Source organism: Hypanus sabinus, chromosome 16 (genome assembly GCF_030144855.1).
Source record: "Hypanus sabinus isolate sHypSab1 chromosome 16, sHypSab1.hap1, whole genome shotgun sequence".
Classification (NCBI taxonomy): domain Eukaryota; kingdom Metazoa; phylum Chordata; class Chondrichthyes; order Myliobatiformes; family Dasyatidae; genus Hypanus; species Hypanus sabinus.
This window is the reverse complement of record NC_082721.1, coordinates 69,312,348-69,326,528: the sequence shown is the minus strand read 5'-3', so window position 1 is coordinate 69,326,528 and position 14,181 is coordinate 69,312,348. Positions and strand designations below refer to the sequence as shown.

The window sequence follows — 14,181 nt, the reverse complement described above, 5'->3', positions numbered from 1 at the left end:
CGCTACCTTCGCCAAGACTGCGAGTTCTCCCTGTGAGTGCTTGCACCCTATCCCCGGGTGCTTTAGCTTCCTTCCACAACCTAAAAATGTGCAGATTTCTGGTTAAGTGTCCACTGTAAATTTGCCCCTAGTGTATGATGCAACTCCTGGGAATGGGAGGTGAATAACAAATGGGATTAGTGTAAATGGGTATTTGATGGTCAGCATCGACTCAGTGGGGCAAAGGGCCTGTTTCCGTGCTCTCTCCTTATATAACCCGGTGAGGTTATTTAGCCCACTGCGTGTGTGCCAGTTCTCAGCAGAACAATTCCAAAAATCCTGTTTCATTGTATCCTGTAAATTCTCCCATGCTCATCACTTCTGCCACTTACCTACACTATGGGGCGAACCAGTACATGTTTGGGATAAGTCACAGCTATGTAGCACCATGTCAACTAAGTTATCGACCTGAGCTAGTCCCGTTAGCTGCGTTTGGCCCATATCCCTCTAAACTAGGAATTCCCAACCTTTTTTATGCCATGGACCCCAGTTTGGGAACCCCTGCTCTAAACACTCTAATGTGTGTAGGATGGTTTAATGCCCCTTTATTTTACCTGAGTGATAGAATTTGAGGGGAGTTGCTAGGAATGGTAGAGGGATAATAATAAGATTCGTGGAAGTAGATGCAGTACAGATTTGGTGGCCTCTTTCTCTGCAGCATGATTCAGCTTTGATTGTACTTCACTAGGAGAAATGAAATAGAGCTATTTTTTTCCCCCTGAATGGTTGCTAACAAGCACCTTTAAACCACAGGCATGGAGCATTTAGGAAGCATGGTCTCTCTCTATGCTAGATGCAGACTGTAATCACTTACTCTTCGAGTATAATGGGCAGTCGCGAAGATCTGGTTCAGGGCTTGGGGAAGCTTTGTGGCTCCCAGTCGCCAGGCAGGTTGCCTCCAGCTGCCTAACAGTCCCGCATAACAAAACAATGGCGATCCACAGCATTTTGCCTCTCCCTTTGAACCTGGAAGAGAAAAGAAGAAAATTGGAGATATTTAAGGAGAAAGCTGCCTCTCACTTTATGAACTGGTGGAACAGAATTGGTGGCGAACGTAGAATGTGGAACAGTATAGGATACACACTCAGTGACTACATTATTAGATACACTTACTCGTTAACACAAATATCTAATCAGCCAATCATGTGGCAGCAAATCAATGTATAAAATTATTCAGACATGGTCAAGAGGTTCAGTTGTTCAGACCAAACATAAGAATAGGGAAGAAATGTGACCTAAGTGACTGAGTGTGGAATGATTGTTGGTGCCAGATGGGGAGGTTTGAGTATCTCAGGAAATGCTGTTCTCCTGGGATTTCCACGCGCAAATAGAGTTCACAGAGAATGATGCAAAAAACACAAAAACATGCAATGAGCAGCAGGTCTGAGGGCAAAAATGCCTTGTTAATGAGAAGTGTTCGAGGAAAATGGCCAGACTGGTTCAAGCTGACAGGAAGGTGACAGTAACTCAAATAACCGCACATTACAACAGTGGTGTGCAGTAGAGCATCTCTGAATGCACAACATGTTGAACCTTGAAGTGGATGAACTGCAGCAGAAGACCACAAACATACAGAAATACACTCAATGGCCACTTAATTAGGTACCTCCTGTATCTAATAAAGTAGCCACTGTATAGGAACGGGTGTTTTGGTCCATAATGTCTGCACCAAATTAAACTAAATTTCTTCTGCTTGGATGTAACCCTGACCCCTCTATTTAAAAGCCTCTTCATTGCCACTGTGGTATCTGCTACCACCACTACACTGGAAGCATGTTCCAGACATCCAACACTCTTGTATTAAAAATTTGCCCTGCACATCCTGAAACATCCCTCCGCATCTTAAATGCATGTCCTTTAGTATCTGACATTTCCACCCTGGGGGGTGGGGGGGAGATTCTGTCTACCCTATTCATGCCTCTAGTATCTGACATTTCCACCCTGGGGGGTGGGGGGGAGATTCTATCTACCCTATCCATGCCTCTAGTATTTGACCTTTCCACCCTGGGGGTTGAGAATGGTGGGGGGGGGGGTGGAAGATTCTGTCTACCCTATCCATACCTCTCATGGTTTTATAATCTTCTATCAGGAAGTTTTAAAAACTTTTATTAGTGATAACTTTGGATCAGATATTGGTCACTTCAAAACTTGAGGCTATAAACTGAAAGGGTTGATGTTATTCCAATGCTATGACAAAAGGATAAGAAAGCATTCCCCGTCTAACTTGTCCTGGAGCTTATTTGTTTCCAATGGAGATCAAGCCACACCACAGTAGGATGGATCAGCTACGTTTATTTATTATAACTCTCATCTGGCATGAACTTTGAAATTCAGCATTAGTTCCAGGAAAAGGGCGTTAGGTAAGAGAAGACACGGTTACATTTTTTGAGCAGCTAAAGCACAAAATGCAAGCACCACTCAGCTGCTCAGATGGTATCCATGTAGAGTGAAATAGAGTAGGCGGTTTAGGTGTATCAGCATGTCAGAAATATTAACTCCTGCATTCCTCTCCGCATATGCTACCTGACTTGTCAAGTATTTCCAAAATCTCCCGTATGATAGATTTCAGCCATTCTCCACGTGCGTTCAACGGAATGTGTTAATTTTTCATTCTACGGCCCGGCACAGATTGATAGTGTGAACTCTGAGGAAAGGCCCTCTTGTGAAATGTGCTTGGACCCTCTTATTCCAAGATGTAGCCCAGTGCTTCACAGGGAAAGCCCTCCCCACTACTGAGCACATTTACAAGGAGTGCTGTCACAGGGAAGCAGCATCCACGATCAAAGGCCCCCACCATCCATCCTATGTTCTGTTCTTGCTGCTGCCTTCAGGAAGGAGGTACAGGAACCTCAAGTCCCTCACTACCAGGTTCAGGAACAGTTAATACCCCTCAACCATCAGGCTCTTGACTAGAGGGGACAACTTCAACCACCCCAGCATGAACTGATTCCAGAACCTATGGGCTCACTTTTACAGGCTCTTCAACTCATGTTCTTTATATTTATTGCTTATTTCTTGTTGTATTTTCACTATTTTGTCTTTTGCACACTGTTTGTCTGTCTCTGTCGTGTGTGGTTTTTCATTGATTCTATTCTGTTTTTCTCTATTTACTATGAATGCCCACAAGAAAATGAATCTGAGGGTAGTAGATGGTGACATATATGGTGACTTTGATGATAAATTTACTTTGAAACTATACCACTGCGAAGTGTTGCAGTGGTGAGACCTTTTGTCTCCTCCTAGACTCGATGGGCTGAATGGCCTAATTCTGCTCCTACGCTCTTCACAGGTGGGCAAGGGTTGCTGCTGGTGCTTGTTCTGACTATTTACATCCTGCTGTGTTCAACTTCTTTGTCTCCAAATGCTCCCTTCGTTAGGAGACAAACGGCTACATGCACACTGTAGTCAGAGTTAATTTTGTCACCGGTGTCTGCTGAGAGACAACTTTGATGGGCTGGGAAAATCCATTCACTTTGTGGTTGAGTCTTCAGATCTCTGTCCACACATCACCAGTACACATTTAGTTAGACCAGAAGACACAGGAGCTGGATTAGTCTATATGGCCCACTGGGTCTTCTCCACCATTCAATCATGGCTGATCAGTTTTTCCCCTCCTCACACCCATTCCTTGGCCTTCTCCCCATACCCTTTGGCACCACATCCAATCAAGGACCTATCAAGCACTGCCTTAAATTTTATTTTGGGCATTTACAGCAGGACAAAGAAACACAATAGAATTAATGAACAACATGCAAAAACTAAGAAAGACAAACAACCAACATGCAAAAGACAAACTGTGCAAGTACAAAAAAAATGAATACACAAGTAAATAAATAATACTGAAAGCATGAGTTGTGGAGTCCTTGAAAGTGGTTGTGGAATCAGTTCAGTGTTGAGTGAAGTTATCTATACTGGTTCAGGAGCCTGTTGGTTGAAAGGTAACAACTGTTGTTTAAACCTGTGGTATGGGACCCACGGCTTCTCAACCTCGCTTTTGATGCAGCAGTGAGAAGTGAGCAAGCCCTGGATGGTGCAGGTCCTTGATGATCGATGCTGATTTATCTAGCTCATTTTTCCCCTGCTTTTACTTCCTAAATAAAGAGTGCCATCCCCAGACACTTCCTTCCAGTATTGTTCTATTTGTCAGTTGCTCCTAATTTTAGACACCAACCCGCTCACAAGTAGAAACATGTTTTGAATTGTTGCTTAAGAACTCGGCGAGGGAAGGAACGTTGCAGTGTATCCTTGAGATAAGACACTAGAGCAAGGTCCTTTCTGCTCATCTGGAAAATTCAGAGTCTTGGCACTATTTCAAGGAAATCTGGGAAATCTCTCCCTGTAATCCTGTCTGATCCACAGAGACAGTGGCTGAATAGGTCATTCATCACCACATTGGCTGCGCTCTGTTCCTGTATTTGCCCACACAAAAAAAAAACAACAAAATCTCTGCTGACATTTCTTGTGAGAAGGTTGACGTAACTTTTAATAGTTATTGTAATTCATCTGGGTTATAAAGATATAATGATAAAAATTAGCTTTATTTGGCACATGTACACCAAAACATACAGTGAAAAAAATATACATTCTTTGTGTCAAATCAAATTAGCAAGGATTGTGCTGGGCAGCTCTCAAGAGTCACCTTGCTTCTGGCTCTAAATTAGCATGCCCACAACTTCCTAACCCTAACCCATACATCTTTGGACTGTGGAAGGAAATAGGAGCATTTGGAGGAAATCCTCATGGTATAAACTTGTCACTGACAGCGATGGGAATTGAGCCCTGATTGGCAATCGCTGGCACTGTAAAGTGATTGCACTAACGACAGCAAAATTGTTGTTTGTATATTGCTATAAAATTATTTCATTTATCAGGATCAAAAACTGGTAAATATTTACAATTTAGAATCAGGTGGCTGAATAACATTTAACAAATCCTGCCTGGAATCTTTTTTCTGAAACATATCGGGAGCTCCTCAAACTCCAGATTTCCCAGACATTTTATGGCAATGGTTGGTGTTCCAAGTGAACAGACTCCTAAAGTGGCGGCGGCCTGCTGTTTGCATTCAGAATTGCTCATTGGGACATTTTAAAAGAGGAACAATCAGTTTAACATCTGAAGGGCAGAGGTATTGATAGTCTCACACCCTCTGGGTTCACCCCTAGGATCAGTCTAGAGATTAAAGCATACAACATTCAACACAATGAGAATAGGTTGAGCAAGCTAGGACTTAGAGTAAAGTAAGGAAGGAGGAAGAGAGGTGACTTGATAGAGGTGTACAAAACGATAAGAGATGTAGGTTGAGTAGATAGCCAGAGACTCTTTCCTCTAGGGTGAAAATAGTTAATATGAGGAGGTATAATTTTAAGGTATTTGGAGGAAAGTATAGGGGTTTGCCAGAGGTAACTTTTTTTGCACAGAGTGGTGGGTGCGTGGAATGTGCTGCTTGGAGTGGTGGTAGAGGCAGATATATTGGGAACATTTAAGAAACTCTTAGATAAACACATGGATGATTGAAAAAAATGGAGCATTACGTGGGATGTAAGTGCTAAAAAGATCTCAAAGTAGGTTAAAAAGCTGTCATGACATTGTGGGGCCAATCGCCTGAACTATGTTCTGTGCTCTCATATTCTGTGTGGCTGGGTTTACCAATGATTTAAGCCAACAAAGACCAGGCTTCTGGCTGGGATCTTCAGAAAATCACATATGATTATAGAAAGAAGCCAGTCTATTAAACCTGCACAGTCCAGTTGAACAAATTTGTTGTAATCCCCTGTCCTTCTCCATATCATTCCTCTTTCTCAATTCCCTTTTGAAGATACTGGTAGATTTTACTTCAACCACCAACACCAGGCAATGAGTACTAGATCCTAACAACTCTGAGTCCAAGTATTTTTCCTCAAAAGTCTTTTGTTATTTCTACCCAGATTTTAAATATGTCCCTTGTACCGTCCACTAATACAAACAGAGTCAGTAAGGCAGTCTTTCATTGTATGTAAACACCAGTGTTTATACTCTCTCAGAAACTGACCAGTGTCCAGCTTACCCCAGCCATCAACTGCTGCATTGAGATATGGGCGTAAAAAATCCCCAAGAGGCAATGTTTAATTGACTATGGAAGCTCTGTGACTGGTTATCAAATCCATCCATACTATCCTTTGGCCTTAACAGTCACATACTTACAGGTACTGGTTGCAACATTTTAACAGTAAACCTGTCAGAGAAGATGTTGAAGCATTGCAAGCAGTTGAGGCTTCTTCACCAAATATATTTAGGAAACAGTTAGATAGGTTTTTACATAGTGAGGGGAATTAAGGGTTATGGGGGAAAAGGCAGGTAGATGGAGCTGAGTTTACAGACAGATCAGCCATGATCTTATTGAATGGCAGGGCGGGCTCAATGGGCTGGATGGCCTACTCCTGCTCCTATTTCTTATGTTCTTATGTTATGTAAAATCTGTAAGTATGTGACTATTAAGACAAAGAACAGTATGGATAGACAATGTCTAATGGCAGTTACTAACCTCAACCACACAGGCAGCCTCTCTGAATCATCTGATGCCAATCCCAACAAGGACAGAACTTAGGCACATAGGAGAACCACCAACTGCAGGCTCTCCTCCAAGTTGCACACTATACGGATTTGGAAATTTGTCATCATTCCTTCATTGTTGCTGGATCTAAATCCATACCCAACTTTGGGAACACTTCCAACAGGACAACCACAGGGGTTTAAGGAGACTCATCATAACCTTCTCAAAGGCAGTTAGGGAAGGTCCATAAACCCTCACCTTGCCAGAGATTCCAAGACCCTGAGTAGCCAATAATAAAAATATCATGCTGGGTACTGTGTAACGTGCACTGTACAGGAACCATAGTTACAACGCCTTCTACCACCAACTTTTCCAAACTTTTTGGACAGCTTGCTTTATATTTTGCAAACTAAGAACACAGCATTGGTGATACCTATACAACAAAACATCTACTTCTTCCAGAGTTTATAACCAAAGCAACTTCAGAGTTTTTCTTTCAAATTGTCTACTGACTCAATTACACAATTCAACTGGTTTGTTGTGTTGCCAGAGTCTCATTCCTTCAGAAGCTTGACTGCCACTATTTTTGAGATGGTTGTATTTACAGAAGACATGTGATTCAAAGACAGCATATTACTGTGAGTGGGTCGATAAGCAGAGAAGACATAGTCAAGCTAACTGATGAAAACGGGAAGATTTTTGCATAGCCTGTTACTGTAATCTGAAATATTTCTTCAGCCCTTTACCTTTCCCACCCATCATCTCCCTGCTTCTCTCATATTTCATCTGAATAGCCTCCAACCTGATAATATGAACATCAATTTCCATAACTTCTGGTAATTTTTCCCTCCTCCCCCTTCTCTCCATTTCCATTTCATATCCTGGCTCTTCTCTTACCCTTTCTCTTCTCCTCATCTGCCTATCACCTTTCCCTGGTGTCCTTCCTCCCATGGCTCACTCTCCTATTAGATACCCTCTTCTTCAACTGTTCACATTTTCCACTCATCACCTGCCCTCCCCCCCCCCCGGCTTCTCACTTTATCCCCCTTCCCCACCCACCTGATCTCACCTATTACCTTGTACTCCTCCTCCTCCTCTCTCCATCTTACTCTCATTTCTTTTCCTTTCTTCTTCAGTTCCAATGAAAGGTCTTGGCCTGAAATGTCACCTGTTTAATCCCCTCCACAGATGCTACCTCACCGGCTGAGTTCCTCCAGCACTTGGACAGTATTGCTCTGAAATATTGTGATGGAACTAAACAAGTCACATTCACTAGTCACTTTCTAAAAGGAAATGGATAAAAAAAATTGACTGTGGTTCTGGTGGGAGAACTGAGAAGTAGGACTAATTGGAGATAGACGTAACAAGGCACTCTGATTTTGAAATTGATCCTGATATTTAAACCCATTTAACAGACTAGGGAATCAGGTATCTTTAAAGGCTGCAATGCCGGAGGTACTGAAAGCCAAGTTTGGAAATTCATGTCAATAAAGAGTTATATAAATATCAAAAGTTCAGCATCTTTAGCAGGTGCTAGGATGCAGAGGCGGGGTAGAAGGGTATATGCTATGCCCCTCACCCTCTCATTATGGTTAGCACAACACTTTACTGTTCTGGTGACCAGGGTTCAATTCCCACAGCTGCCTGCAAGAAGTGTGTATGCTCTCCCCATGACCACGTGAGTTTCCTCTGGGTACTCTGGTTTCCTTCCACCATTGTCATTGTAAAGTGCCCTGAGATTAGGCTAGCATTAAATTAGGAGTTGCTGGGCAGCGCGGCTCGAAGGGACAAAAGGGCCCATTCCACACTGCATCTCAATAAATAAAATAAATATTTGTGCCTTCCAGATTGTCCCTTTCGGAAAAAAAAACAATGCTGCTGGCATTCTGAGGGCTACTGTTGTGCACATTTCAATCGTGGCTTTGGCCATTAGACACAGGGTGCTGATCAGTCTACTCTGCAGAAAGGAAAGAATGTTGATGACTTCAAAGTCCATACAACCGATCAGCTAGGCTCCAAACTGATGCCACACTGTGTCCAGATTTCTCAGTATCTAACAATAGGAGGTGCTTTAAACTATGTAACTTTTACTATTGACGAACACTTGTGAGAAATGCATCCATCTTCTACTATAATGTTAAAAAAAGTGGGATGAAATATTTGTAAAAGACAAGGGAGCAAATAACACGAACTAAATGGTGGAGGAGCTCAGCAAGTTGACAGCATCTATGGAGAAGAATAAACAGTTGACGGTTCAGACTAAAACCCTTTATCAGAACTGGAAAGGAAGGGGAAAGGAGCCAGAATGAGAAAGTGAGGCAGGAGGGGGCAGATAATCAGAAGTCCTGATGACAGGTCTTGGCCCAAAACACTGACTGTTTATTCTTTTCCATAGATGGTCTGTCACAGCCTGGTGTGGAAGCACCAGTGCTCTTGAACAGAAAATCATTCAAAGGTAGTGGGCACACACCATCCATCTCGGGTAAAGCTCTCCCCACCACTGAGCACATCTACATGAAACGTTGTCGCAGGAAAGCAGCATCCATTATGAAGGACTCCCATCACCCAGGCCATGTTCTCTTCTCGATGCTGCCTTCAGGAAGGTGGTACAGGAGCCTTAGGACTCACACCACCAGGTTCAGGAACAGATATTGCCCCTCAGCCATCAGGCTCTTGCACCAAAGGAGATAACTTCACTCAACTTCACTTGCACCATATTTGAAATGTTCCCACAACATTATTCTATCATGGATTTATTGAGTATGCCCATAAGAAAATGAATCTCTGGGTTTCACATGGTGACGTGTATGTACTTTCATAATAATTTTCTTTGAACTTTGTCTTAATGTAAAATGTGATTTAAAATTTACCCCATCTCTTCCTTTCCATTCCATAATACGTACAGTCTTCCTCCCATAAAATATTGATAATCTTTAAAATGTTTGGAAATACTACACTTTATTCCACTATTAATGCATTGTGCTAGGTTTTACTGCTTCGTTGCTGAGAGTGAAATGAATACACATGAAAATGGCAACAAATAATGTTTTGAAAAGTGTGTGCCACGTTTAATCACACTTTCCCCTTCTGTTCATTATTTCCACCCAACCCAATTCCACATCCCTTTCAGGATTGAGTTGATATAGTTCTTGATTAACAAAGCTACCCCAAACTCCTTTTCATTTTTATCTGCTCTTTTAGAATTGTGGAATATTATGTTCTGAGTGCTGGTCACCAGCATCTCTGTAAGAGGGCACCCAAACTGTCACTGACTGCCTTCACAATCATAAGACATGAGTAGAGTTAGATCTTCTGGCCCATCAAGCCTTCTCTGCCATTCTGTCATGGCTGAATTATTATTCCTCCTTACCCATTCTCCTGTCTCCTTCCACAACGTTTGATGCCCTTACCAATCAAGAACCTATCAACCTCTTTTTTAAATATAACCATTGATTTGGCCTCCATAGCCATCTTTGGCAATGAATTCCACAGATTCACCTCCCTCTGGCTAACTAAATTCCTCCTCATCTCAGTTCTAAAGGGTCATCCTTCTGTTCTTCAATCCCATCAACTTCACTCTGCCACTTATTTCACTTGTGCTAAGCCAACAACAACTCTCCAAAAACTAAATACAAGAAAGTCTGCAGATACTGGAAATCCAAAGCAATACACACACACACAATGCTGGAAGAACTCAGAAGGTCAGACAGTATCTATGAGAATGGATAAACAGTCGACATTTCAGGCCGAGATCCTTCTTCAGGACTGAAATGAGAAGGGCAAAACCAAAAATAGTCCAGAATGAAGAATTATACCCCTTTTTTTTTACAGCAATACAGAATTTGATGGCTAGGTCATGTAAATCTTATTAAAGGACATTCATCTTAGTTAATCTTTAAGCATGGTTCATCAGATACAGTAAATAGATTAAAGATTATTTCTTACTTTTCCTTCAGAAAGCAAGTCCATAATACAGGATTCCAAAGTCTGATCTATCCATTGGTTTACAGTCTTTCTCCCCTTTTGTATCCCCTTACAGTATATGTAACCCTCCTTCCCTGAAGACAGCAATATAAATGCAAAGATGTAATGCTGAGACTTTATAAGACATTGGTCAGACCACATTTGGAATATAGTGAGCAGTTTTGTTTAATATCACTGGCATATGTTTTGAAATGTGTTCCTTCCAGCAGCAGTATATTACAATACATAATAAAATACACACATTACAATAAGTAACACATTTTAAAAATGATCAGTGATCCCATGATTGTGTCTGTGGATTTCAGCTGCAGAGTCCTAAACGTGAACACATGATGATTCCCACTGGAGCTGCAAGTGAAGAGTCATCAGCACCATATCGAAGAGATGGGCTGACATGGAAGAGGGTCTAGATGAGGCTTACAAGAATGGTCCTGGGAATGAAGGGGTTAATGTATAAGGAGTGTTTTATGGCTCTCGGTACCTGTACTCAATGGGGTTTTGAAGAATAACTCAGGATCCCATTGAAACCTACCAAATATTGGAAGACTTACAGAGTGGTCATGGACACGTTTCCTACAGTGAGGGAGTCTACGGCCAGAGGGGACAGCCGCAGAATAGAGGGGCGTCCCTTTAGAACAGAGATGAAGAGGAATTTCCTGAGCCAGAGGGTGGTGAATCTGTGGAATTCATTGCCAAAGATGGCTGTGGAGGCCAAGACATTGGGTATATTTAAAGCAGGGGTTGATAGGTTCTTGATTAGTAAGGGTGGCAGTAGTTATAGAGAGAAGGCAAGAGAATAGGGTTGAGAAAAAAAGTAAATCAGCCGTAATGAAATGGCAGAACAGACTTAATGGGCCAACTCTGCTCCTATGCCTTATGGTGTCCCTCCTTCCCAAAGCGCCTGAATGTCTTCCTCTTTTCATAAAAATTAGTCAACTCCAGGTCTTCAAATGGAATATGGTAATCTTCCACAAACAATTGAGTATTTCTCTCAAATACAAATTCAGAAAATTTCCCTCAATGTAACCAAATGTTGCTCATCATGTTCCGCTCAGATTGAATAATTTTTAATGTACTGAACAAATAGCAACAGACTTTTCGCTTGGGAGAGAATTATCTAATTTATCAGGGGAGATACTGAACCCAGTTTTGTTTTGCCCCGGGATACCCCAACGAGTCTAAATGGTTAAACTCAGGTTGGCTGCCCCGGATGTTCCGAGTCCTCTGTCACTGTAAATCGCACCCAGAACAAATCCTTTCTATTTTACTGTATACCGGTTTAAAAGAGGATTAACTGTTGCACAACTGGACTTCTACTCTAAATGACACCAGTTTCAAGAAATTAACCTTGCGCCCCATTCCCGGACACGTTTCCCTATTAGGGGGAAATAAGACACATTAATGAATACGGAGAGGCATTTTGTTTAATGGCTGGTGCCGTGAAAGTTAAATGTCCTGACATCTTCGTCCGTTGCAAGGTGATACTTCTTTCTTACCTGTAACCCCCTCAACCCGTTACATTGCAAATAAAAGCGAACGGGGCAATAATCAAACCCAGCTAAAAATCGCGTTTCTCGGACAGAAACTTTCTTGATCTCCTTGAGAAACACACCGTTTTCCTGTGGCGATTCGGTAAGTCTCTGCACTAGAATACCGATGCATTATTAAATACTGCAGCTATAAAAAAAAATAAACGTACAGGCGATGTGTTGAGATTTTAAACTACGAATCACCCAATGCGAACGTTTCCCAAGAAGCACACTTATTTGTGGAATGTTGTATTTAATGATCCCGTTCACTATTAAACTTGCGTGACCACCACCCCCACCATCGCCCGTTAGAACATATTGGTAAGGATACCTGTGATGGAGTCGCTGCTTCTGGGCGAGGAAGACTCTGTGTATCTGGTGCCGAGGTCTGAAAGCTGCGTGTGTGGCGGTCAGTCTGCGTCGCTCTCTCTCGCCAGCATCTCCCTCCACCTGCCCCACCTCCGCCGCCTGTGCGCGCAACCACGGCAATGCACCGTGGCCGAGGGAGGAGCGCGCCTCTTAACGTGGCGGCGAGGAGGCAGCCGGCAAATCCACCCCTCCAGAGTTTGTAAACAAGTTGGCACCGTGACAGAGCGGGATGGGGTGGCGGTGACGGGGGTAAGGGGTGGTGTGGGTTCAAATGGGTCCTGGAATCCTACGGGAGGCTGAAACCATTTGGGAATGTGAATATTAGTGAAAAGCGTCGATTTTTCATTGTGCGCTTTTTAAAATCTTGGGTGAGGTGAAGATTTACAAAATACTGTACACATTCGTGTTACAGAGGGGCAGGGGATGCCAATCTGTTATTAGAGGCTGTATCTGCCAACAGATGCCAATCTGTTATTAGAGGCTATATTCCTTCCTGATTCCCTCCCTGGGTTGCATACATCTTGGGATGGTATTCACTATTCACCATCTGAGAGATGAATAATGTTCACAGCAGGCTAGCAGTTCAGTGGGAGCTGAAACCCATCCCACCCCCCATTTTAGGACCTTCACTGCCTGATGCATCACCAGTCTCTTCCAACCCTATCCCTACCTGTACTCCATAAGCCCTTCCAGCTCTACTGCCAACCAATGTCTGTGCTTCTCAGCTTCTGGCCTCCTGCACCTCTCCGCACACCTCCCCTACTGTTTCATTGTTCCACCATGGGTAGTCAAGGCTTCAGTTGTGAAGGCCCTAAGCTCAAGAATACCCTCCCCAAAACACCCCTGCCCCATTCTCTCCACATTCCATCTGCCCCATTTGGTAAATTGTTGATTGTTGTATCAGGGTACAATGTCCTGACTGGGGGGGGGGGGGTTCCTCAGCCTGAAATGTTAACTCTTTATTCTTCTCTATGGATAGTGCCTGAGCCTGATCTATGAATTCCCCCAGCAGTTTGCGCGTGGTGCATACAGGTCAGTTCACCACCTCGGTACATCAAGGTAGCATAAGGGAAACACAATAAGAGAATGCAGAATGAAGTGTTACTGTTACAGAGAACATGCTGTGAAGACAATAAGGTACAAGGATAAGACAAAGTAGGATGTGAGGTCAAGAGTCCATCTTATTGTAGAAGAGATTTGTTCAATAATTTTATAGCCATGGCATAGACACTCTCCTTGAGCCTGGTGCTATGTACTTTCTTGTATTTTTTGCCTAATGGGAAAGGGGAGAAGAGGGAATAGTTTTTGTTGTAATTTTGTCTTATGAAATCATCGTTGAAAATTATGCTTTTTGTTACGTTTGTACTGGCCGGAATAAAAATTTCATTCATTCATTCATTCATTAAGTCTTTAAATGGCTAAAAAGAAAGAATTTGGTTATGCTGGCTGCTTTACTGAGGCAGAAAGAAATGTAGAAAGAGTCCATGGAGGGAAGGATTGCATTCACATTAGAAGAAAATCAAAGTTGTTGGGAAGAATTCTTCCTGTTCAGCGTTTGGAATGGGATGGAGGTGGGCTTTCTAGAAGAAAAACGAACACCCCAAACAAAACTGTACTTTTTATCTTAAATTATTTGTTGCTACATACGGTGTCTCTGTGAGCGCCCTTTGAGACCCAATGAACCTGAAAGGTTCACGCTCTGTGGATGCTGCCTGACCTGCTGAGTTCCTC

The 14,181-nt window shown here is 42.6% G+C and overlaps 1 protein-coding gene across 1 annotated transcript in view; it reads right to left on the bottom strand.

The window, feature by feature from the left end:
* Positions 1–12,582, bottom strand: part of rtbdn (retbindin) — a 70,378-nt gene extending 57,796 nt beyond the window's left edge. The window contains exons 1-2 of the mRNA XM_059992054.1: positions 12,413–12,582; positions 854–1,005 (exon numbers count right to left, since the gene is read on the bottom strand). Coding sequence (XP_059848037.1) covers positions 854–986 — 133 coding nt within the window. The 5' untranslated portion in view covers positions 987–1,005; positions 12,413–12,582. The remainder of the gene's footprint in view (positions 1–853; positions 1,006–12,412) is intronic.
* Positions 12,583–14,181: the final 1,599 nt, after the last annotated feature.